General features: G+C 40.0%; 1 protein-coding gene across 6 annotated transcripts in view; it reads right to left on the reverse strand.

The window, feature by feature from the left end:
- Nucleotides 1–26,949, reverse strand: part of PALLD (palladin, cytoskeletal associated protein) — a 192,617-nt gene that overhangs the window by 6,248 nt on the left and 159,420 nt on the right. For 5 of the 6 annotated variants that reach the window (XM_084286644.1, XM_084286647.1, XM_084286648.1 and 2 more), the window contains 7 exons: nucleotides 18,447–18,582; nucleotides 16,044–16,145; nucleotides 15,422–15,472; nucleotides 13,686–13,907; nucleotides 8,055–8,204; nucleotides 4,563–4,657; nucleotides 559–691 (listed from right to left, as the gene is read on the reverse strand). In XM_084286644.1, coding sequence (XP_084142770.1) covers nucleotides 559–691; nucleotides 4,563–4,657; nucleotides 8,055–8,204; nucleotides 13,686–13,907; nucleotides 15,422–15,472; nucleotides 16,044–16,145; nucleotides 18,447–18,582 — 889 coding nt within the window. The remainder of the gene's footprint in view (nucleotides 1–558; nucleotides 692–4,562; nucleotides 4,658–8,054; nucleotides 8,205–13,685; nucleotides 13,908–15,421; nucleotides 15,473–16,043; nucleotides 16,146–18,446; nucleotides 18,583–26,949) is intronic. The other variant, XM_084286645.1, reaches the window with a different exon arrangement.

Consider the following 26,949-nt stretch of genomic DNA (forward strand, 5'->3'; position numbering starts at 1 on the left):
TTGAACTCTAAATTCCATTGCAATGAGGTATAACCTAGTGACAGCGCTGCCTGCACTAGTTTATACTTGGACTGTGTGAACGAGTCCGGCACTGCTGAAAGCTGTGCCACTTGCTGGGGGTACTGCTCAAAAACAAACAGCTTCTCCCAGATGTACCAGCAGAAAGCAAACAGAAGAAGTCCAAGCCTTAATTAATTCTGCAAGGCAAAGTCATAAATCAAGATTAGACTGTCTGAAACTAACAGAGGATCGAAACTGAAGTGGTAAAAGGACTTAAAATGGAAAAGCACTGTCTTTATGGTGTTTGCTGCTTCCCCCCACACCCCAACATAGCTCAACTCTAAAAATCAGCTTTCTGTTAGCTGTAAGATTTGCCTGCAGCCATTTCATTGGAGCAAGTTTTTATTGTCAACTTTTGCTGATAAGCAGCAAGATTAATTATCCCATTGATACTGCAAATAGGTAAAATAGCATTAAAAAAAATCTTATCTAACTTGTTTTTTTTTGACACAGCCAAGGTTATGGAAAGGTAGCTGCTGTCCTTTGCTTGACGCTTACCTTGCAGTCCATTCGGCACAGTTTTCCTTCTTGAACAGTCATGTCGCCAGGAGCCTGCAGAAAATGAGGCCGGAAGAATCGTTCCTGAATTGGTTCATTTTCATCACCACTGTCCCTTGATCGAGATCGTGGTCTTGAAATAACACGAAATAAAGGTAAATTATTTTTTTTCACTAAATCAGAAGTATCTAGAAACATCTAGACAGCAATCTTGCTACAGAATACTTGTAATAATCGTATATTTATACACGAGAGTACATTTTGTTTAGTCTTTAAATCACTGCAATACAAATAAAAGAAGCTGGCAAACCTTAGCGCACAGCTTCAGTTCCTCATTTCTAGCGTCTTGTGCGTTTAAACCCTTCACTGTTGCTGATTACAGCAGACAATGCGTGTGCTGTTTGTTAATTATGTTTACCTTTCAGAAAACAACAGCAGCTAAAAGCTAACTCATCTCAGTGGAGAAGAGCCTTTTCACGTCACACTTGGTTATTTTTCATCTTCTCTTGTTCTGCACCACCAAAGGCTGTATAGCAAATTCTGTGTATTAAAATGTAACGCTCTGGATAGTTTTTCCCCATTTAATGCTTATGTAGCTTTTCAGATGTCTAAAGCCAGCTCTGAAGCACCTCACTTTTTTGCCATTGGGCATGCCCACAGCTCCTTCAATAGCTCCTGCTTTGCAGCTCACAAGCAATGTTTTGTTCTAGTTGGCGAGTCCCTAACCATTTTTGCCAATACACATACCTCATACGCATGCAGCTGGGCTGAAAGATGGATGGGTGATTTTTTTTAAAAAAAGCTATATTCATATCTTTTGGTAATTAGTTCTGTAAGACCTGCTAGAAATGATGGTATCTAGTCAAGTGCAAGCTACTCAAGGTTAGGTACTGCTTTTAAGAGGACAACTTAAAGGTCCAAGTGGCGAGTGTTTCTCAGTGCCTTGTGAGGCTGAGCCAAGTAGGTTAACTAGCACCACAGAAGCGTGAAAGTACTTCTGAAAACCACCACCTCACTGCTGCAGCTGCAAAATGGCAGCATTGATCAAAGCAGGGGGGAAAAATTACACCAGATGAAGTGGAAAATAAAGAGGCTAAGCGTTTGTCATTAAAGCAGTTTTTTAATGATAGTATTTTCTTGAATCTTAACTAGGTTTTTTAAAGTACAGATTTGAAAGGAAAGCTAAATCAGCATGCTATTTGGTCTAGTGTCAGAAATTAAGAATGCATTTCTTCTTGCCTCTTTATAAATTTACCCCTAAAATTGCAGATGGCTTTTAGGCCTTAACCTTGAGAGGTGAAACCATGTATTTTTATTCTAAAACCTGCTGTGGTTAAAAAAAAAAATAAAGGAAAAGAAATGAATAGAGCCAAGTACTTGAGATGTCTAGGAATGACGAAGCGCAATAGGCAGGAATACCCTTGGATTAGCTGCAGGTTCAGTAAGAATTGCAATGTGGGCATTAAACTGTGCAGCAACTTGCAGCAGTGCTGACATTATGGTCTAAATATGCCCGGGGAGATTCCGCGGGGTGGTGTGGCACAGTGCACACTAGCTAGCTGGGGAACACTTCATGACAGACCACGTGATAATCATCTCAAATTTGGAATAAAGGAGATCAAGTTTAAATCAATGCTCTAATTGAGAGCAGGGGCAATAGGAATGCATTTTTTTTTCAATCTTCCTTGAATCCCATGCATTTTAAAATGATTTGTTTGGGGCTGTGGCTGCAGTGCTCTTGCAAGAGCACTCAACACCACTTGGGTGCTGCAGTGTTGAGCACCATGATGTCTACCAAGCTTGGTACACCTCAGGTAATTCAAAACCTCATCCCCAGAAGAATGCTAAGAAGGTCATTTTTGCAAGCTAAGCAAATTTCAGAAAAATATGACATTAAAAACAAAAGGACAACTAGAAAGTTCTAAATGGTCTAAAACGGCTGCAAAGTAGTGAAGACAACAAAACCAGAGAGCTCTTCTGCCAGAACACGTTCAGTAGGAGATTAACAATACCTCAGGAAAAAGCCTGTCAACAGTGTAACAAGTCATAAAGTTCATTAAGATAATAATTACACTTGTAAAAACATTTTTGTTGCCAAAAAAGCAAAAAAAGCTTACAGAAAAAAAACACTGTAAGGCCACAGGAGTATTACTTATCAAAAGTGTATAGAAATATGCGTGACAAATCATACAGCATAGGGGGGAGCGCAGCACTGTGGTATGCTACAGGAGAGAAGCTGATGGTGGGAGTCTGTCATAGGAATGTGTTACATGCTCGAATTTCATCAGTCTCGGGGAGAACAGGGCGATGGGAGTAGTGGGAAAAGCTGCTGAACAGAAATAGCACTGTGCTGAATGCTTAGCAGAAACAGACCTCCTGTACAGGAAATAAGAATTCCCAGTAATTGCCCTAATTTTAATTAAACTGCTGTATGGAAATCTCCGGTTTATAATTCATTACTTTACTGGACACCCATCTAAAGCTCTAGTGGCACCTGAGTGCTTGCAGCAATTAAAAAGCAAAATACCAGCTGTAAGTGGCCTTGGATTTCAATTGCATTTAGCAAGACTGCAAAAGGAGCCTTCCCCATTATTACCCCTGGGTTCTGCCTGTTGCCAAAAGAGATCCATCCGCACTTTATCCTCCAGAAAGGAGAAGTGTCGGTGCTCAGTGTTGTCTTGCCCTTACCTATTTTCCTTTCTCCATTCCCCATTTTTAAAGTCGTTTCCCCTTTCTCACCATCATGCATTGACTAATTCCGCTGAAACCTGACTCTTCGTGGCATTTTTTTCCTTCATGGATTATCAGAGACTTTTCATTTTTACCTATTATTTGCAGGTGTAGTGTGTCTTATTTACTGGACAGGCCACGCCAACCACATGTAGCTTTTCTGGGCTGTTCTCACAACGCAGCAGTGGCAGGAAATTCCCTCCTGCCCCAGCAAGCGCTTTGAGCTCAACAGGCCCAGACCTGAGGCACGGGAGGGGGCTGGTGGAACGCCTCCCCAGGAGGTGCTGGGAAGCACTTTCAAGGCTGTGGGAAGCCCCGTTTGGTCAGGACAGAAGATTGATGAGATCTTTAAAATCCAGACACTTCCTAGTTACCAGGTTCTTCTACGTACAGTTCTCCAGCACATAACTACTACCACTACTGCATGAGCAATGTGAGTTTCTTTGCTGCACACAGATGTAAGGGAGTTACACCTATTCTACATGTCATAATTAGGCAACATTGAGCTTCTCTGGCCTGCGTGACCATTAAGCAAAACACATGCCTCGTTATGGCAACTGAACCAGAGCCCCTATACTCTGTTGAAAGCAGTTCTGTTTGGGTAACCAAAATGAATTTTTTGTATCGTCTGAAGATGTCTAGGCTGTGCTTAATGGCCTCATAAATGCTTTGGGAAATGAAAAATAAAGAAGTATTTGAAGGGAAAATTCCCTTATATGGTCCAAAAACATCAACCAAAGCTCTGTATATGAATAATTGTAAACCTCACCAAAGATAAGTTTAATATTTTATATCCGACTCATAATTCCTGGTAAGAACCTAAACTGAAATCACCAAAATACTAAAACATTTCAAATGCAACTCTAATAAACGACGTGGCTTGCAGTTATTTCTGCTGTTTCTTTAAACGAATGCTTACTAAAAGCTGCAGAAAGTATAGGGTCCCAAGAGAATCCTAGCCAGGTGAGATGTTTTAAAAAATACGCAAGCGACAATGTCTTAACAGCTTGCAGTCTAACGTGAGAGACGTGAGAGTAGTTAGTGAACACCACCAAGAGAGGAGGAGGCAGGCAGAATAAAAGATACTTTAAAGTCATGGCATTTCAGAGGGTGCTTGTAATTCTTAGTGTGCACATTTTGAAATTTTTTTTAGGAGAGGTGAGGTTTTTTATTGTATGCCATATGGCTACCTTACCTTCTTAAATCAAGTTCTTCATCATAGCAATTTTTCAAAACAGATATTATTGAAAGAAGAAAAAAAACACACAAAGTACCTTCTGATATGAGGCTGGCCAGGAGATGTCCAAGGGCTGCGGCCTCTTTGATTTACAGCCTGAACCATCAGCCTTCCCGTGCAACTTATTCTGCCCTGTTATGATGATGGAGAGGAGGAAAATTAAAATACTTAAAGCATGTAATATTAATAAATGTTCAACCTTATCTCTTCTTTGTTGCCCACCTGTTACCGGGTCTGCAACACTATCCCTTCTTTCACAAAGTTATTTAAAATTATTTGTCAAGATACCTTCAGATATTAAACTATTGTATCAGCTTGCAATCTAACACCAAACAGACTGAAATAACTGTGACTGTAATAAAGTTAAAATGTTCTACCATCTACTTTTTATCCCAGAGGTTTTTTCATTAAAAACAAAACAAAACCCTCAGCAGTAGTTCCACCAGCAATTAAGTCTTACAGTACATTGACTAAGTTACTGATGTGGGGGCACTTGGGCGGGTTCTCTGTGTATGGCACATGGAAAACAATTTCACCGGGGACACAAGCAGCCTTCAAAAGGCAATGGCCTTGTTGTTACTGCTGGACTGGTAGAAATGAAGTCTGTGTCCCACTTTTATTCCCATGACCCGTTTAGTCCACAAGAAAAACAATGGTGTTAAAATAAGCCATTGCACATGACCTACAGCAATTTCTTAAGCAAAAGCTTTTTTGTGTTACAAGACCATTAAAACCATCTGGAACGAGTGAATTTCTATTTTGGGCCCACTGCATATTCATCTTTTTTCTGGCAGGTGATGAATTCTCACAATTTGGGCTCATCTCTGTCTCTCAATACATGAAGGCTACACAAAGGACTAAGGAATTTGGATAGGGAAGAACCAGCTGGGAGCCAAAGATTTGGAAAAGTTATGGGATGAATGGGAAGGAAGTGATGAATGCGGGAAGTGATTCGTGAGAAGATGGCCTAGAAAGTACGGGAAATCCAGACTTGTGGGTGCCTATTGCAAAGTGGAGAGAATGAGATAAAAGCAAAGAAGGCGAAAATAAGGACCCAGCTTGAGGCCATACTTAGAGCTAATGGCAAGAGATCAGTTAAGGGATGTAGCCCGTAAGTAAAGGCCTAAACCAGGCAAGATTTTATGTTTTTCTAGGTCAGGGGTCAGTTTGCTCTGGATTAAGTTATATGGCAAATTTTACTGCAAACCCCAGTGGTGGCAGAAGTTTAATTCCAGATCACTGCACTTCACACTGTAGGCAATGGTGCAGCATTAACCACCACAGATCATTTCCAAGGTGTGTCAACAAGTCGTTTTACACACATAAATTCCTTAGTATTAGTCCAGATAATGAGACAGCATCAACTGGCAGGGCTTTAATGATCATAATCCTTTGCTTTAATGAAATAAATCGATTTCTAACAGCCACAAACATGCCTTTTTGCTTTGTAGTTTGATGGTCCTAATAGCAATGACCAAAACCCAGCAACTGTCTAGCAAGTATCTGCCAGTCCATCAGAACCCTGATGGGAGCTCCCCAATATCCACGTATTTTGCTTTTCTTGAGGAAAGGTTGCCAAATTTGCCTAACTTTGTGATAGCTTTGAGATGTGGACAACTTTCCATTAGGATTTAGGAAGCTGTGCCAAAATTATTTCCACTTGGGATGACTTAAAAGAATTGGAATCCGGATCTTTTAGTGTGAAAGGCTAGTACATTAACTCACAGCCCGTCTTTGCCTCCACTGTACTGTTAAATGCATAGTAAAAGCAAGCTAATAGCAGAAGAGTATCTTTGCTTGGGAATCAGACTGTGAAGGAAGAATATAACGGGCTTGGTGAAACAGACAGATGTTTTGTTTAGGGGAGCCAGAGAAGGATGGTTCTGTTTTTTCTCCAAAGAGGAAAAAAAGCACAGAGACAGAATTTTATCATTTAACAAAACTACTTTTTCAATCCCCAAAGTAGGAACAGTGCAAAAACATCTCATTTCAGTACATTTAAAAAACCATTAACAAACTAGTGTCATCAACAACAAGAGCTAATAATCTAGACTAATTCGCTGTTGTGTCATCAAACGAGCTTTACTCAGAATAACAAATGTTCAAAAGCAAGCCCTAAACATGCTCACATGAGTTACTCAGGGACAGATGTCAGCACCCAGATTCAAAGGCAGTTTATTCATCAAGTTATCTAGGATTTTGGATCCTACAGTAACACTACATAGGAAGATGCTGCACACGCACTAAAACAACTTTCATAGGAATACGAACAGGATTTGCATCCTAACTTGCATATCTGTGCATTTTTTAAATCATTTTTAAACCCGCTGTTAACTTGCTCAATTTAAGTTAATTTAACTACCAAGTGTCGTAACACAACGCTCTTCTTTCCATGTGTAAAAGTTCCCAGCTTGAAGAATTCCCTCGGCCTTTTGCTATCTCTTTATTTTGTTATTTGCATATGGAGGAATAGCATAGGTTTAAACAACCTAGATTTAAGCACTGCAATTTGTAGAATCAGGGCTAGACTACAACTGCTCTTTCCACGTTGCCTGTGCACAGTCCCATCCATACATTCACACGCTGCAACACGAGCGGGATTGACAGTAAAAGAGCACGGCACAAATGGAAGTGTCATGTTAAGTAACCTAGCAACATTCATAACAGAGCACAACACTCCTGTTTAGATTAAACTCTGTCTCAGTGATAGAGTTTGTTATTTTACAGTGTAATTCTACTTGCAGCCCTGGTCTTGGCAAGCTATTTGGTGCTACAGAAGAAAGTAATTCGTTATATCCCTAAGTTATGTTACTGCCTCGGTTTCTCACGTGCAAAAATAATTTCCCTGGGTTTGCTCTGCTGTAGGAAAAAGTGGATTGAAAAAGTTACTTCACTAGGATGCTCTTGCATTGAATCTGTGAAATATAAATAACACTACGAAGCAGTAACACCGTATTTCAGAACATTGGTTAAGACTTTGGGATCAACATGGAAGACCATGAGACCATCCCCCAATATAATAGGGGCCTGATTCTTTTTTTTTTTTGGTCTGACAGAGCCACAATCACTGCCTCATGTAAGCACGTGGAGGTGTGATACACTCCCACTCGCTTCAAAAAGTTGGCCTCAGTCAGAAAATGGTGTCAACAGAAAAAAAAATGAAAGAGCTGATGAGCCCGACTGGGTTACTTCTGCTTGATTTTTCCCCCTCGTATAACACATATGCCATCCATACTCAGGGTACTGAGATGTTATCGGCTAAAACAAATGGTGGAACAGTGATTAAAAAACAACATCCATCCCCTCTGAAACCTCAAGCCCTAGGAAAAAAGAAAAAGCTGTTGAGTTGCTAATCTCTTCAAGATAGAAAGGCCCCACCCTCCTGATGCAAGGTGAAAACAGAAATCTAACCTTATATACATGATGGTGACTTCATCAGTTAATTAAATTATGCATATGTAAGATGAGATAGTTTTCTGAAGATTCATGTTCAGAAGCATGTTTGCTCTGGAGCAAAACCTTCATTTACCTGTGGGTTAGCAGCCATAATAGTGTAATTCCCATCATCATCCAGGGTGGAGGCTGTAGTATGCAGCGAGCAAGTTCCATCAGGTTCTCTTTGAATTCGGTAGTGATCGCTTCTTTTAGAAATTTGCTTCCCATCTTTAAACCAATAAATCTGCGGGAGAAAACAGGGCATGGCTGAGAAGAGGTAGGTGCTCACTGTCATCGTTTCTCAATTCACAGGGCTAACAAACATTCACTGCTGAAAACTTCTCTGGTAAGCAATGAAAGAAATCTGGTTTGATCAACTAGTAGAAGTGCAGAACCACGCTCCATGAGCCGCTCTCAATAAAAGCCAAGCTAGAGAAGAGCAATGGTTCGGGGAGAAAGACCGGAGCACGAGCATTTATGTAACAAACGTAGATGTGCAAAAGGCCGTGCAGATCCCAAAGGCAGAGCAGCAGCTGAACATTTCAAGAATTGCAAATAAATGTCATTACAGAGAAACGTTCCAGATCAGATTTTTGTCTCCCTTAAACATGAAGAAGCTGGAGAAAGAACTTAAGAAAGCTATGGCTCTCTTGTCAGAAAACAAAAACCTAAACCAGGGTAATTATCAGAATAATTTGTTCAATGATCAATTAAGCAGAACTAATGACCTCACTGTCGAAACACCAGATCTGCGGCATATCCTTTACACTGGCTGGCCAGGCCAAGAAGCCAGAAGGGACTCGGGCGCTCGCTGGCAGCGAGCTGTGCCGTACGCACGGGGCCAGCCCAGCGTAACAGCACAACTGAAACCCTCAGCATCACCCAGCCGTGACAGGTACCTACGGACACCGACAGCTTCACGTAGCAACAGGAAGCACTTCAAAGTAAGGCGGCGTTAAGACAGCCTTTAACAGCTGCGTGCCAACAACAGTGGAGTTCCAAGTTGTACAGACCAGTTAAATTATCTATCAAACAGGGGACTTTTCCATTACTTTTGATACACAATTTTACTCTCTGGCTGACCCAAGATCTACTTTTGATGAGCCAAAAAATGATGTATGTAGAATAATATCTTACAGTAATCCATAAATTACACACACTCACCACATATGTGTTTTAAATGCCTTAGACTTGAGGCAAAAAAAAAGATTCAAATATTTTGACTTTGGGGTTGGGTGGGTTTTTGTTTTTTTTTTTTTTCCTTTTAAAAATAAGATCAAACCCCAATCTGCATTCTGCTGAAAACAAGAAAGAAACATGAAAGCAAGAAAGCAGACATGGAAACATGTGAAAATATTACAGCAGGCTATAGTCAGCTCCCCAAACCATCATTTCCTTGTCATTTCTGAAGTGTGCATTACTCCTAAAGCTCAGCTAACCTCCTTCAGGCACAGAGCTTTACCCCTAGCCCTTACTTCTCTTTAAAACAGCCTTAGCTGAAAACACATTCCCAAGTGGCTGATGCATGGAGCACGGCACGGAGGCACGAGAGGGCAGGAGGCGGGTTGTGAAGCCGGCTCCTGCAGGAGGTGGTTTTGTGGTAAATCCTCAGATCACCTGCGAGTGCACACACACCCTGCTGCCCTGTAAACAGTTATTCTGGTGGTTTTAGGCTCCCAAATTATCTTAAATTCACCCCCTGGTGCTGTGCTCCGCCTTTGCTGGCGGGCATGTCCCTGGGAGGCTGCTGGTGCAAGTGAGGAGGTGTCGCTGGGGGAATGCCGGGGCTGTGCCCCAGCCGAGCCCCCCTCTGGTGGCCAGCGAGCCCCTCATGATGGCCCAGCCAAGCCCCCCGGGGGCTGACACCTGTCCCTCCAGCAGGGGGGTGCCTGCATGCTCCTGCTGGCCAGAAAGGCCTGCGGGGGGCAGGAGAAGACGGAGTTGCTGTACGCGCTCCCCTCGTCCAGGACTTTGAAGGTACCACTTGTGAAGTCATTTCTCTGATGGGACAGGCAAAGGAACATCCAAATACAACGTGTTTCTGACTCACCACAACTGCCAAAGGAGGGAGAAGAACAAGTCCCTCTCTGACAAGCAGGATCAATTACTAACACAACAGATGACAGGTCTGACTTTTACCATGCTACAAAGGTAACTGTATTTGTCCTGGCTGCATTGCTGGCAGACTGCTTGCAGGAGGAAAACCAAAAAGTTTTCCTCATAGCAACTCCTGAAGTGGGAATTTAGGTCTTGTAGTGAGGAGAGGGTGCCTGTTTTCCAGTAAAAATGAAGCAAAGCACAATTCCTAATAGAATTTCATTTGCTAGCATTATACAGAGTACGTTCTTCGCATTTGCCAACATTTCAAAGCTCTAAATTCATTCACGTGTGGGAAGAGTTAAGGGACTACTTTTAAATTGCACTAAAACACAATAGAGAACGTTTGGGAGAGAATGAATGGAAATTTCCCTTAAAAATTAATTACCATGTATGGTTTTTATATTAACAAGCATTATGTGTAACTAGAAATGATTTCATTTCCTCAATAGCTGGTCATACTTGTTTCCCATTTTGTCTGTCAGCAGGCTTGCAGAGACTCTGCGGTGCTAACAAAAGATTTGGTAATGTCTTCTCGTCTGCTGACAGAGCACTTACTGGAGATGCAAGAGATATTTGATCGCTTATATACACATGCTAATGGATGTTGGTAACAACATAGCTGCAAAAAATGAGTTTTAACTTGCATGCTTTACATGTGTCATAATGCTGCTTGGAAATCTACTGCATTAAGTAGCAATTATTCAATAACAATGCACTTATCAGAAATATCGAGAGACATGCCAGGAATTATTACATGGAAATACACACAAATATTAACTGAACCAGCTATCCAAACATCATACATATGTTGTCCAATACTCATTTCCACTAGGTTTAAAACAATTGACATTGATTGGTTTTACTTACGTGTGGTAGATTCTTAATGTTGCCTTTATCTGACATGGAGTTAATAAGTAAAACGCTACCACTGTTGGAGACAATGGCCCTTGCAGGAAAGTATTTTCTTTCTAGGACACCTTTTAATAAATGTACGATTAAACTATGTAAGCACCAAGCACTGCATCTGGATTGCTTTTATTTGTACCAGATTTTCAGAAACCAATGTGTAATGACTAGAAATACAACGGAATACACAGTAAGAAAGGGTTTTTGATCTTGGGTAGAACAGTCATTTTTAATCACTGTGAACTATATTCAGCCATGTGAACAGAGATCGGTACAAGCTCTGTGCAACATTCAAGTCTCAATTAACCTTTCATATGGCATTTTCCTAATTCTAAAGAGAAATATCCCTTAAAAAGAAGTATTCCACAATCCCTCTTGTATTACCACAGGTTCTCATTTTAATGAGAAAATAGTTTTACATTATGCTGAAGGTTACAACAAAAGTACACTCAGATTTAAAAAGTCATATTTATGAAGACAGAATTTGCACATCAGTATTCAATTTACATGGCATGTTCAGGGGGAAAAAATAATCAAGCCAATAACCCTGCTTTAGAAAAATCCCTCGTAATCAATGCCAGATTTTAGAAACACTACAGTCCTTCCCAAAGCCATTCCTTGGCAGAGCTGACAGAATACTTAGAAGGGAGGAGCTTTAAGTTAGTAAATTATTTCCAGCTTTTCATTTGCCAAAGTAAAGAATTTATTCGGGGGCAAGACTTCCAGCTTCAACAAATGACAGCAGGACAGCCCTCAACCATCGAGCATTACAAAACTGCTATCTTGGCATGCTCAAGGTGAGGGGATGATAGAGCCTTTGAGTATCCAGCTAACAGGTAGCTATCCAACGGTCCTGAAATTAGTTCTGTCCCAAGCACCTTGAGAAATCACATCAAGCATCTGCAAGTGAATGGAATAAAGGGCCATAATCCCAGGTGCAAGAGCAAATCACTTAACATGCATGCTTTGACACTGCACAAAAACAGAGTCCTGAGCATGTTCACGGCAGCTACTCCTTTATAGTGCAATCCTTTAAAGAAAGCATTAACAATGTGGTCTCCTGGCCATGCAGCTGCTAATACCAAAACAAGGAGAGCAAGGGAAGGAAGAAGAGACATCCTCTTTCATCTGTCTTAAATCAGATTAAAGTGACTGTGAAACTACACCTTAATTGAAAACTGTGAAAAGAAGGGAATGGCTACAGTTGACTAAGGCTGACTCATAATAGGTCGTTCAGCAACTTAGTCATAAGCTCCAGGCAAAAAGAGCACACTACACCTCTAACAGCAACGCGGTGATCCGCCTTCCGCCCTTATTCAGTGCAACAGGCTTTTCCTTACGGTCATCCCCAAAGTAATGCTGGACACCAAAGGGTTGGTATCACTCGGGCTTCTCAGCGTGTCTACACTAGCTCCAGCTTGAAGCAGGAATGCTTTTTTTGATACGAGTATCCTGATCACCCCCACTTACACTGCAGTGGTTCGCATTGTGAAGTGGTCTTGGAGCACAGAATTGGACCCCTTTCAGATGAAACTGAGCCAGAAAATGTGCTCCAAGAACACATCTAATGTGCTGCATCTGCTGCACTCTGTGGGATGAGATGAGAGCCATCCTGCAGTGAAACCTCCTGAAATGCATGCAGGGACAGAGAGCTCATTCTACAGATGTGCTCCTCCTGGTCTGCCCCTTTTTCTGCTACCTGACAAAATCCATCTCTCCTATTTACAGTTTGTGCAATAACATACACTTAGAGCATCGGACACGTAAAATCCGTTCAAAATCCTCAATACCTGTACAACTTATACCAGAGATTTTCACATTCGCTCCTGTGTAGGAGGTAAAAAGAGGCCCTAGCCACAAGGGGTCACTGTAAGAACTGCAAGGACCTCAAAGGGAACACGCTGGCTTTGACAAGGAGTAGGACGCTGCTGCTGTTTGCTTGCTACCTAATGAGTCGTTGACTGCCAGGCAATTTTTGAAATGATTAAATACCACCTACCAAAGAGAGGCATTATTCCAGACTACTGACATCATGCAGCTGGTACTTGCGCATTTGCTAAAAGGAAATGCTTCCCAAGCCCAACACTCCCTCAGAAGCTCATCATTACAAAACTCACCATCATGTCTCATCTTGCTATTGGGATATATGGGAGCTTACGGTATTTGAGTCTGCCTTCCTCTAACCTTCAACAAAATTAAATCTTGTTAGAGCGTGTAGATATAAACTCTGCAGTGCTGAAGAATGCAGAGGCACCACACTGGTTCCTGAACCAAAAGCAATGTATCTTTGCATTAGCCTGTTGCTGTACTTGAGCTAATTTATCCACGTTAACCTGGTGTGACTGCTTTTGGAACCACTGTGCCAGCCCACATGGGAATTTCTAGCATTGCATTGCATTCTGTGGTGCAGATACACCCGGAAGGTGTATCTTCAAATGACAGAAGTATTACTTCTAGGTAAAATAATTGAGATGAAATCTCAGGAGGGAAAGATTAAGAGCTGAAGTCTCACAGTAGATTTTTGCCTGCTATAAATTTAAATACATCCAGTGATAACAAAAGTGATTTGTCATTTTAGACCAGCTAGGGATCTTTCTTGTCAAGAGAGAACATCTGCTATTCCTGTAAGACACGGTCCATGGGGTCTAGGGGCTCACTGTAAGGTACCAATACACAGCTCTTCAGAGTGTATCTAGAACCGTTCACCCTCTTTTCTTACCTTTGGCTTTGGATTTCCTGCCACTTTGCATGTAAATGTGACTGGCATTCCCTCAAAGATTTTGTAATGCTTCAGCTTTATCTCAAAATACGGTGACATATTGTTATCAGTAGGTTCATCTCCATGTTGCACCTCATCATCTGATTCCTCCACAGGAGATCTCTCCAGCCTGTATTCAATTTCACTGATCAATCTTTGCTCAAAGCTGGAGACTTTATATTCCTGTCAAACAAGAAAGGTATGTATTAGTGTGTAGCTTCAACACATTACTTAGCAAGTTATTTTTCTACTTTTTTCTTGTTGTTGTTATTCTACTGATCTCTGACAATCCATTAAGGTTTTACATATAAAAGGAAACTGTATCTTGTTGAAGAAAAACACTATAATCCATGCCTCCAATAACTTCCCTATGAAACAACGAAGACATCTGGTATGAGGCAACAATTGTATTTCATGTTATCTTAAGGTCTAATTTATAAGGGGAAGGAAAGTCATTGGTTTCCATTTTTTAAAAAAGCTTATAAAAGTATTCTGAAGCAGTTCATAAAGACGAAAGAAACACACTAATATTTCCTTCAGGGTACAGGCAGATTTAGGGTGGGTTTTGTTTCCAGATGGCCATAAGACCATATGGTTCACATCTGCTATTTGCATAGAATTGTACTGGAGGCTGAACCAGAAGGCTAAAATGATTTTGTTTACAGTTGCCTGTAAAAATGAGAAAATGGCAGCACTGTCCATGATATTTGCCTCCCTTCACTCCTGTTACCATGGTCCCCTTTGTCTGGCCAAAAGTATCACACTTCTTCCTTAGAAAGAAAATTTGTTATGAGAGTATTCAAGACTTAGAAAGAAGAGCGGAAAGTTTCATCTGGTGTAAAATACTGCTTCTTGTTTAAATTTGCTATTCAGATACTGGGAAATGTTACTGTGACACACACACACACAATAACTTGCCTTCTTGAACTGTTCCTTCTATCTACTTTGCTGTACAAAAGTCCTACTTTGAATCTTACTGATAGCCAAGATAAAGCCAGAATTCAAAGAAATTCAAAAGCAGGGGAAAATCTTTACAAGGCAATGCCCTTCTCAGTCTGCAGATATTTAGGTACTCTTGCAGATGACCTCTAACTATTGTCTCTGCCCTTACTTTATTTAAGGTAGAAAACACATCTCATATGGAATCTCCTTTCACATACCCATCCTCTGTCATTGACTTCAGCCTGGAAATTACATGTAGCCTTTCTGCTGGCTGCTTGCTGAACTAACCATCACCCTCAGTAAATGGAAGAAGAGAGAAATCTTTGTAAACTGCAGATGTGTTTGTTTATTTATTTGTTCCCTGAAAGTTTCTCATAAAAGTAGATCATATAAGATCATATCATAAAAGTATATGTGGTATACATAAAGAGCAGCTGATTTAGATGCAAGGCAATTAGTATAGGTTAGCATTACAGCAGAAAGGTACTGGAGCACACCATTACTGCAGTTAAGCTGCCTGCACTCAGACCACCTTCAGACCAACTGAGTAACAGACCAACTTTAACACTATGAAGGGAATGCATCCCCAGTCTCCCCGGTTATTGATGTTGGTGACCTCTTGTTATTAACCAAAAGAACAGTAAAATGGAAAGGGCAAAGATGACAGGGGAGGGAAAAAAAAAAAAAGAAAAAAAAAAAGTAAAATACAGGGGGAAACAAAAAAGAACAAGAAAGAAAATGGAGCAAATGTTAACCTTTTGAACATCCACAGGACTCACTACAGAAGCATCAACAGAGCGAGCTTCCTGTAAGGACAGAAAAAAAGATCAAGAGGCAGAAAGAAGACAGAGAAGCATCCATGACAGTTTCTCAGTGTTTATCTGGAGAAGGTACTTTATGTGGTAACATAAGCAAATGAATGCTACACATTTCCGAATAGCAACTCTGGCATCTGAACAATGGAGAATGTGTACCTGATCTTCCAAGCAGACTTTCTGTTGTGTTTTTGGTCTGCATCCAAAAAGTGCAGATTACACACATAAAGACAAGATGCTTTCAAGATAGTAGATGTATTTTTGCCTTGAGAGACTTAAAGGGCAGGACAGCATAGGATAAACGGAAGAGTTTAAAGCAGACAGAAGACATTTGAGAACTCTCACAACCTTATTCAGTATGGAAAAACTGAGCAATAGGCATGTGGTTCTCCAGTTTACTTCACTGATATATAACATATGAGTTCTGTAATCAAAACCATCCTATCTTGTGTATATTTTTTGTCTAATGTAGGTCTTTTTTAAAATAAAAGAATCAGCCCGTTAAAAAGAAATTTGAAAGAAATTTTTTCTTTTCCTATGAACTTGCAGAGTTATGCAGCACCTGTATTGCAGGCTCCTCTTCTGGTTCCTGGATATTGAAGACAGTTGCAGCACTGTCTGCTCCCAGCAATCGACGAGCCATTTTTTCCTCGTATGTTAACCTCTGAACAGAAACAAAACAAAAACAAAACAAAAAGGGAGGGGAGTAAGAATGAGGGAAAAGCAGAGAAAGGTTTTTGTTACTCATTAAGAACTACAAGCAGTGAGACACTAAGCAATGCTTTACGTAGTATAAAAAAGAGCAGCAATATGTTTTTAACAGAAATTTTCTACCACAGTTTGTAATGCATTTTTTTTGCATTACAAGTGGCTCTTCTGGCTTAAGCAACCCTTGCCCTGACTGTGCCATTTGTTTCCATCCTCTTGCCAGGAACTTGGGCAGGAATGAGCAATAGGAACTGCTTAAATCAGCATGGCCATCAAAAAAGTGCATGTCAAATCATCCCAAATCTTATTCCGAGCTGTTCTGCTCAACTTTTACATTAGAACCACACGGTAGAAAACGCTGCCAAAATGCCAAGGATATACTGCTCTACTACTTCATTATTCTGTCAAATATAAAATGATAGTTTTATAGAAAAAATACTTTAAAATTTTTATTTCTTCTTACAGACAGCTTTTATAAGACAGCTTATAAAAGACGGTGGCAATTTGCACTCAGAAGATAACGCAAGTTAAAAGAAAACTAAGTGTACAATTCAAGTTTTCCAATATTCTTCCTTCTGCGTTCAAAAGAACACTTCATGCACTTAAGATACACGCTTACAAAGCAGCACTGCAAAAATATGTCAGTGAATGAAAGGCAAACTAACTACACAGTTAAATGTCTCATTTAAAAAAAAAAGTGAAAGAAGAATGGAAACTGTAAAACATTGCATCTCCTTAATGCTTTCATTTTTAAAAAGCTCATTTAAATTAATTTTTAAAAGATGTGACATTGTTGCTAAAGCAGCAAGCTGAGGGTCGTGAAAACTAGGTACTAATCTTGGCTACGTTACAAGCATCTGAACAAGTCACAAACTTTTCTTTACTTTAGTTTCTTTTGTGATCACTCCAAGTGTCCACAGCCATGATTACACAAACAGAATCACTCAAGACAGGAATCTGCAAGGCAAAAGCCTCAAGGCAGGTGCAAAAACTGAGTATATTGGTTTAAGCTCCCACATCATCTGATCACAGATTTCTGTTTTCTTTTCCTTGGGCCATGTGGGCTTCTTCAGGACATTCCATTCATTTGTCCAGGCCCAACATCTCTCTCACTTTCCAAAACAGGCCTGACAGTCACGGTCAGCCCACCTCCTTTGAAAAAACATGAACCTATAAACTATGAGAGTGATTCTGCCTAACTACTAAGGAAACTACCAAACCCTCTGCAGTCAATGGAGAAAAGTAAGCACACCTGCACTAGTCGCTCACTGAATGCTTTCCCTACTTCACTCCATTGACTTTATTGAGATTTGGCATCTGGCAGCTGTGGAACAGCCAGTTGGACTCAATGGGGTATCTGGAACTTAAATACCATTGTCCATATCCCAGACACTGTAGCCAACTTCTGAGTACAGTCCTGAGAAACCTAAAGCATAGTATCTTTCAGTGACACAAAGCTATCCCCAAGTCATTCCTATGCTTTTGAAAATATTTCACTGACAAAATAGGGATGACAGTCTACATTTTTTATATTACCTTCTTAAAATAAATCTCTGTTTCAAAGATGCTTGAATCAATGCCTTAATCAACTCCTAGGAGAACTTTGCAGCTGTTTATTTCAATTGTTTGTTATGTTTGCCCATTTTACCTCATTTCTTGTCTCTCCAGATTGTTAATGCTTGATAAAGCCTGTAAATTATTACGATAGGGTAGTTCATACCCTTTTGGTCAAAAAAAAAAGTCCCGCAACTGCACGATCTAATGATGCCTGATTCCTAAATAGGTTCATTTCTCATGACGAACTACCTTGTGCCCCTTTGATGTCCAGCTATCATCTATTCTTCCCGCTCTGTTGTCCAACAACTAGGCAAAAGGTAGAGTGGACCCGGGCTGATAAAATGCTATGCATACACTGTCTGTCCAGCCATTCAATAGTAATGAACAATTAAAGAAAATGGTCTTGGAGGCTGAAAATGCCCTTGAGGTACAGACTGTGATGGATTCTTATGGGAATTCATAATCCTTGAGCCTCTATTGCTTTGTTAAGTCCAAGTAAAGTTGCCCAGCAGGAGAGGGAACTACAGACCAAAATGTACAGTATCATTCCTTACAGAAATGCAGCTTTGGAAATGCAATTAAAAGAATGAATACGTAAAATATAAAAATACTTTACACAGAATTATTTCATAGGCAGATTATCTGAGAAACTACCCTTGATGCCCACGCCCTTCCCCCATGGTATTTTATGTTTTTATACCGGTTGCCCGTTGTTCAAAAGGTCTTCCTTGAAGCGAAGTTTTCTTTCCAGATCCTGAATTACAGCATCTTTTGACCCTTGAATCTCTTCATCTGAAGCTATTCTAGCAGTTCTGCCTGTTTTCTTGGGAAATCCCCTGCAAAACAGTACAGGAAAATTCATGAGCTTTCCTGAAATCATTGGTATTTAGGAATTACTGGATGAAATCCTGCCATTAGTGAAGAAAATGACATTGTTTCTTTGAGATTAGATGTCTGGCATCTTGCTTACTATGCTGTTCCTTCTAACTCACATCACTGATTTAATGGTTAGTTTAAGGACAAAGTTGAAATTATGCTTTAAGCATTAGTTAAAATAGGGCTCAGGGTAGCATAGCTGTGGCTGTAAACATCATCTGCTCAAAGAGCAAACTGACGAGTGATGGCAATAAAGCAACATGAGAGGAAACATGAAAGAGAAAGCATGACTAGATAAGTGGGGACAGAAGATAAACTAGGGTCCTATTAAGTACCAGATGGGTGAAGATCATAACAAAGTACAACAAGGCAGTTAATTATTAATTTCCTATATTATTTATTAACTAATTCCTTGGTTCAGCTTTTCTATACACAATGCATAACTTGATGTTTATTCTTCGTATCTCTGTGAACACACACCCGGAAGGCAACATGTTATTTCTGAAAGAATGGCCATTCACAGGGTCCAGGTTACACTGGCAAAAATTAGAATCAGGCCTGTAAAGCATTTTTCAGGGTTGGCTGCCGGATGGTGACCACGTAGCAGTTTGCATTCACAGGGCAAAGCCCTTCCTCATAACCTGTCTACAAGTCATGATTATACGTTCAGGATGTCTCACTACCAATTTCTGGAATGGCACAGGAAATATTTGTTTCCAGTCTGTGCTAGCACTAAACACTTTTCAGTAATGTTGTGATTATGTTGGGTATTGCTGGAAATACCCAGAAGTTTCTTCTACTGGAGATGAGCTGTTAGTACACCAGTTCACATTGAAGAAATAAACATGGCTATCAGTTTTTTAAGCTTGTAGCACCCCAGATTTCTCTGGTTAAGCTGCACAACATCATTTAAAACATCAATGCTTACTCACTGTTAGTTTTTGTTTAAACTTCAGTGGTTAAATGGGGCTCAGCCCATTACAAGGGAATGACTTATGCAAAACACAAAATCCAATCAGCTAAATTGCCAAACTCACAGGGTGGTAGAGATGGAAAAAAATAAACCAGCATGCTAGGGGTAAACTTCTTTCCAACATGCAACCGGATAATATGATTACCAGCACCAAAATGTTAAACTACAGTCATATGGAGATAACAAATTTCCTTGCATATTGCTTGGTATTACGTTTCTGTAACATGGTTCACGGTCAGATAAAACTTATTCTTCAGAAACTGTTTTCAGTGGTCATCTTTACCATTACTTAAAATGAAGCAATACATCAAAAGCTATCAAAAGCCACAAAGGAATCAAGTGACTAGATGAAGACGACAATAATTGGAAACATTTCTGCATAAATTCCTAAAACATTTCATACTCTGTTACTGAAAGGAAATTTAAAATTACTGGAAAATGGTGAAGTTCTTGCGAAAAGAGTTTCATTTTCTTATCAAATCACAGGAGAAGAGCAGACATGCGCCTAATGTTTCAGAATGCCAGAGAACAACATCCCTCACCCTAAAAATATTCAGCCATTAGCTGGAGATCTTTTCAGCCCCCAAGCAGAATTTCCTTTGGCATTTGTCTGGGGATGTTCTCAGTCACAAGTAACAAACTCTCCCTCACTCTGCTTTGGGGAAAAAGTCAGGAAAAGTATCCCATCTACAGGGAGGCAGGAGGATGCTAAGAGGAGGGGGCAAGGTCTCCAAGGATGCCTCAGTAACTCAAGAAATTGGGGGACAGTAGACAAAGGAAGATACCAAAGGAAAATGAACTGGATAAGGTGGGATGTGGGGATCTGAAGGTAACGTCCCTCAGGAAGCCTGGACAACTGCAGGAAGGCTAGGGGAAAGGTGGCACCTGTAGAGCCCCCTGTTTCCCCCCTCACAGTCTTTCCTTTCACCATCCAGCATCTTAAGCCACCCAGAGCAACACTGCCACGGAACTGAATTTTGCCATTCCTTGGATAAGGCCCCAAAAAAACAACAAAATATACGTTAACAAATACAGATTTCATTTCACATTCTTACACATTTCATACTCAGGTGACAAAAGCAGTAGGAGACTTAGCAGGAAAAACAAAAACAAAAAAAGACAACCACCTGCTCGGCACTCAGTAGGCTGGAAAGGTAAAATTTACAATTTACTCAAGAAAGTCACACCACTGCAGTAAAAGAAGGGGCTGGGCTAGGTGCACTGGAGTGGATTTCAAGTCACAAGTGAAAGCATTCTGTGGCGTTATCTCAGAAAACATTAAGTCCCTAAGCAAGCACACCTACTTCTAAAAGGGGAAGGCATACCAGGAGATCGCAGGTCAGTAGGTTCAATGTCTGTACCAAGCACAAGGAAACAACGCTACAGTCAGTTTCAAAACAAAGCAGGATAATAAGGCAATGCAAATCGCGTTTATCAAACCTCATTAATTTCTCTCTCTGTGGGGCTGGCAGGCATAGAGACAAGCAAGAAGAAGTAGCTTTGATACAATTCAGTTTGTTTTCTGAGTAAGCCTTCAGGAGAGCCAGTAGTTCCCTAGCGAATCAGGGAAAACAGCCTGGCTGAAATTTCTATCATATGGCTGCAGAATTGTCTTAAAATACTATTCAGAGTATCTTTTTTTTTTTTTTTTTAAATCAAACCAGAAGAACGGAGATAGTCTGTCAAAGGGCTATCCTTAGTTCCATACTTAGTATTTCAACCTTTACTATCACAATAGTGGAAAAAAGCACATTTCTCAACTTGGCTGATGACACTCAACTTGAACTGCAACTCACTTGCAGGTAACACAACTGTCATTTACAATAATCCTCATAATTAGTCTGGAGGTGATCTAATGATGATGAAACTCTGGAAAAATGTTCAAAGCCTGACAGCAATACAAATGTAAAATTAACACTAGCGCATTAATCATCTCACAGAAGAATCTGAGCTTAAAACCTGGACACCAATGCAATTATTTCAAAAGGAAGATGAGTACAATTCTGGGACACAATGGCATAAGACAATAAAGTTCATCGTTTCCTTTTATCCTTCTTGTTGGACATGGAGTCCAGTTTTACCACAGCACTTCAAGAAAAATAAAAACAAATTGAAGAACTTGAAAAACAAGAAAACCGTAAGATGGTTTTAAAACCATCTGTAACAAAGTCCCTGCAAAAATGATGGGAAAATCCTGCTTATTTAGTCAGGAAATGAGGAGAATTAAGATGAGAGAGGTGAATCAAACATAAAACATCAGAAAATTGCTGGCATTTAATGATTCTCCACGGCTGCTGAGGACAAGTAGAGAACTTTATTTGAAGACAGACAGAGCTCGCTTTGACAAAAGCAATGCACAACTCTCCTCTCTCCTTTCCTTCACCCTCCAACAATGGTAGTAAAACACTGGAATAAGTTATGTAGGGAAGCTAAGGAATTTTTTCTGAAGAACAAGGTAAGCAAATATTTCAGTGATGGCCTGGGGATCCCCGGTAGCATTTAGCATGAGAGGCAGACTCCCTAACAACCTCCCAGATCTCTGTGGATGTGCCAGAACATCCCGAGCTTCGCACAGCGGGGCTGGAAGCGCTATCCAGGGCCTGGTCAAAGCAACTTGTCTGAAAAATAGATTCTCATCTCTTTACTTACATTAAGAAGCAAGTATTTAAGCAAGAAGCAGTCAGTTTAAAAATGTAACTATAAAAATGAATATCAGCCAAAATGCCTTCAAATGCCTTCAGAAGCATGTCTTCCTTGGTTACCCTCATGCTTTCTTTTCATCTTTTCTCGGCAAGGATATCAAACAAAGTTCTGTCAATTCATTTGTGTATTTGTATGTTCGTTTTTTGCCTGATGCAATTTTCAGAGACTATCGGAAGCATTAATATAGTTGGAAAAGGCATATTTAAAGACATCGACACAACAGCAACCACAAATGTGCAAAGAAATGATCAGCTTTTGAGTACTGGGCTGAAATTCATGTCGATTTTAAGCACCTCTAAAATGGGCATCATTGAAGTTACTGAGTGCCTGAATAGAGGCATAGATAAAAGCATGCAAGTCTGAATTCTTTTGGTCAGAAAGGGAGCAAGGAAGTTGCTAAAACTTAGGCAAACTTAACTCACACACAGAGATTTTTGACAGCAAAGATTTTTGCAACCTTGGCTTGGCACTTCTTCATTTTGAGTGTTTGCCCTAACATTTGTTTAGAAAGAAGGCCAAACCAGCAGTACTTTTCATGTTTTAATTACACAGAGTGCATACTGGACGCGATTCCCTCTCTTTTCCTATGTACCTTTTAAATGTAAACAAGGGCAACAGGCTGGCTGTTGTTATCCTTCCAAGAACAAATTCCTGTTTGCAGCCAATATGGCTCAGTTTCACAGAAACCTAAATCAATTCTCTGGTACTGGGGTAATGAACAGTAACTTGACTTCTCCTTTAAAACTACAGTCTTCCAAAAATACAGCTAATTCCTGTAACCATTTAACACATTTTTTCACTTCCTGTAAGAACAAAGTTACTATAAGCATTGTAACAGGCCACGAACTTTGAAGTAGCAGCTGCATATTAAAATTGTTTTAGTCTGATCTTGTCATATATACAGCTCTGTTTGGTAATGTGACATTAAATGCACCCAAATCAAGGGAATGCCTGAGGCAGAGTCCTGACTAAGGATGATTTGTACAAAATGAAACAAAGGTAACAAAGTTCAATTATTTCTACCACCCAAGAACAAGTTATGAAACTATCAAAAAAAAAAAAAATCATGCTTCAGCACTGGATAGGATCAAGACTGACGTGAACAATATATAATCCTAAGCAAGTCTGATCCCTCTTTAGGGCTTGATTAGACAACACACAGAACAAATCACCTACAAAGTGCACATCTACCACCCAAAATTTATTTTTCTAGGTCTTATCTTTAAAAATGCACTTTTGCTCATTCAAAGAATTACAGTTTTTTCATTCTCCTATTCAGTTCCTTCCCCAGCTGAGCAAATTACTCTGCTTCATACTGCACTGATTACCACAGATACGCAAGTGCTGTTTGCTTTTCAAAAGATGTCCACATATTTTATATCAATTGAAAAAATACTACCTATTTTGTGACTGGTAATCTCCTCCGCCTTTTGTATTGCTAGCAGCGTTATACTAGAACCAAGGGTCAAGGAGAAATCAGAGAAGCACTGACTGCTCTTGAACGTAGAAAGGCTGGCACAGTTCTTATAGTCCTGAACTCTTGAGAAGAGAAAGGTAACTGCCAGAAGAATGAGAAGTAAAACCTACACTGGTCTGAGAAAAGGTAATATATCAAAAATATTAACTTTAACGGCACATGATGAAATGCTACTGGTTAAGATCTCCACTAGTGTCAAGCACTGTACCTGGTTTTTAGATTCACAGACATTTCTGTAGCATCCAAATCTACATGAAATAAGAAAGTTATAAAATTAAATCCTCAGAAGGAAAAATCTGCAGACCAAAACAAGCTATAAGCAACAGCGCAATTTGCATTGAAATAAATGAATGGGTACAAATAGCCTCCACATCTTTTCAGCAGAAAGGTATATGTACTAGTTCCCTTAGTTAAGTTCATTTGTCATCTTGCCACATTCTTAAGCATCTATAACTATCATGTAGAAAAAGAACTAGATAAAAACCGTCTGGAAAATTAAGTCTTCCAGATCTAATGATTGTCATGAGGTCAGTTATCTTGGCTACTGCCTGTGAGTCTCTGCATTAAACTCTTTATCTCTACTTTTAAGCAACTTGAATAGATTAGATCTGGGGCACCACCAGGCTTTCAAAGTTCAAATGGAACAAATATGCATTCATAATATTTCAAAAAAGCTGACATGGATATTCATTTTACAATAATCACCTGCATGTACATAATAAAAAGGTGTTACACTGCCAAAACAAAAACCCCAATATGAGTTGTTCCTTAGCACAACCAACAAGAAGTGATCTGGTACTACAGATAAACCACACAGGTGCTGGTCTAATAGCCACAAGTAAGATCCAAGCCATGGGGAAAGGAGGTACAACACAATAAATGATGAAGCTTTAAATAAAAACGTTCTAATGGACAGGAACAACAGCTTCAGAAAATTGGAGGTTGGGAATGAAAGTAAATCCTAACATTTGCTGGAATTTTTCCAATGACAGAAACACTTGTTTTCAGATACAGTTTCCTGAGCCCCAGGGATAACTCTAGGAATGAGCAGCAGAGTGAAATGAGGTGAGCTCCCTCAGAAGCAGGAAGACACCCTGACTGTTCTCTGTGTTGTGGTGGAATTCTTCATCAGGAATTAATGAATCCCTTCCTACATATCACTAATTTCTGATCAGCCATACTGTAGGTAACCTCAATTGTTTTACAGTTGTGAGAAACACAAGTTACAGAAATGGGAAAAGTAAATGTCTGGTCTACATAGGAGAGCAATATGTTTTACTCTAAAATGAAAGCTGACGTTTGTACTGACAGACTGTTGAAAGCTGTTAGATATGAACATGGAGAAATGTAGCTTTTCCTCACAGTGGTCACCATCACCACTGACTCAAGGAACAAAAGGGTTACTAAAATATTTGTCTCTTGGTGCTATTTGAGACAGAATTCAATGCACAAGTCACTGTACATAGCTGCAAGAACAGACCATCAGCTCTGATTCAAAGGGGAAAAAATGTGCAGATCTCTCTGATGTTGCTATTCTCATGATTCCCACAGAATCCCTATTATGATTTTGAATCAGAGAATCACAGAATATCCTGAATTGGAAGGGACCCACAAGATCATTGAATCCAGCTCCTGGCTCCACACAGGACCACCCAAAAATCAGACCCTGTGTCTGAGAGCACTGTCTAAATGCTTCTTGAACTCTGTCAGGCTTGGGGCCCTGACCACGTCCCTGGAGAGCCTGTCCCAGTGCAGACCAACTTCTGGGTGCAGAACTTTTCCCTAACCCCCAGCCTGACCCTTCCCTGTCCCAGCTCCATGCCGTTCCCTCGGGTCCTGTCGCTGTCCTCAGAGAGCAGAGCTCAGCGCCTGCCCCTCTGCTTCACTCGTGAGGGAGCTGCAGGCTGCCATGAGGCCTCCCCTCGGCCTGCTCTGCTCGGGCAGATTTTGTCTCCTGTTTGTGCCTATGGTGGTATTTTTGAAGATATTTACTTGAAGAAAAAGCATCTACCTTAAGAAAAAAATACAAATTTTTAAGTTCTTTTCAAAAGGATGTATGTATAGCTGACAACACATGTTTTTATACTTAGAAAGTACAAAGGGACCCAGGTTGGATGGCTCCACACCTTTCTGTATAGCAGGATTTATATTCGGTTTATTTCATTATTTTATTTATTTTATTTTATGCTCTTACCCAGAATTTGTCTTTTCTGATCATTAAAAAATGTATATCTATTTTGATATAGATATCATTCATTTTTGCTATGAACGGTAAAGACCAGATTCTAGCTTAAAAAGATTTACATGTGGATAAAACACTTCAACTCTAGGTTTCTGTCACACCAAGTCTGTTTCCTGCATGCTTTTTGTAACCAAAAGCTAACCTGAGTCCAATACATTTACCCAACCAAGGTTTCTTTCTTTAGGTAAAGGAACAAACAGCCAAGATTTTTACCAACAGTATCCAACAACATCACTGCAGCCAAGTTTTACCTCAGAAACAACTGATGAGTGTTCATAATTCCCTTAAGTATTTAATTAGCTATGGAGCTCCACCAGCACTTCTTGTCTTGCTTAATAACACAACGCTCTGGCAAGATACGAGTTTATCATATCGGCCCCATCACAAAAAGTGGTGGTTCCTAAAGCTTGTTCAGCTAACATTGCTACAACACACCCTCGTTTTCAAGCTGTGGCTAACAACAAAGTGGCTACAGCTTACTGAAAAAAATGAGATATATTTTATTCAACTGAAACATTTACCATAAAACTGTTGCAAATAAATGTTTAGACTATTTAGAGGTGAATCAGTAGGTACTAACTACACAAAGCTGCTGTCCGTGTTTCAGATGTCCAAATGAAATAGAGAAAATTCCTAAGTAGCTGTTCCCATGATTCAGACAAGGCTGTAAGTCTATATGCTGGGAGGAAAAAAAGCAAGCAAAAAAAAAAAAACCAACAACCCAACAACATGCACAACATCTATCTATCAACTGGAAAGAATATGCATTGTATCAAACTGGTTTCAATAATGGCACATTATCTACAGAGTCTAAGGGGAAAAACCAAGGAAAAATTCAACTCTTAGCTAAAATGTTAGCACTGCAATGGTTATTATTTACCTATATTCTGCTCCAACTACAAAAACAATCAGAAGAAAGTAAGAATGTTGTG

The sequence above is a fragment of the Netta rufina genome (assembly GCF_964035555.1).
Source record: "Netta rufina genome assembly, chromosome: 4".
NCBI classification, from domain to species: Eukaryota; Metazoa; Chordata; class Aves; order Anseriformes; family Anatidae; genus Netta; species Netta rufina.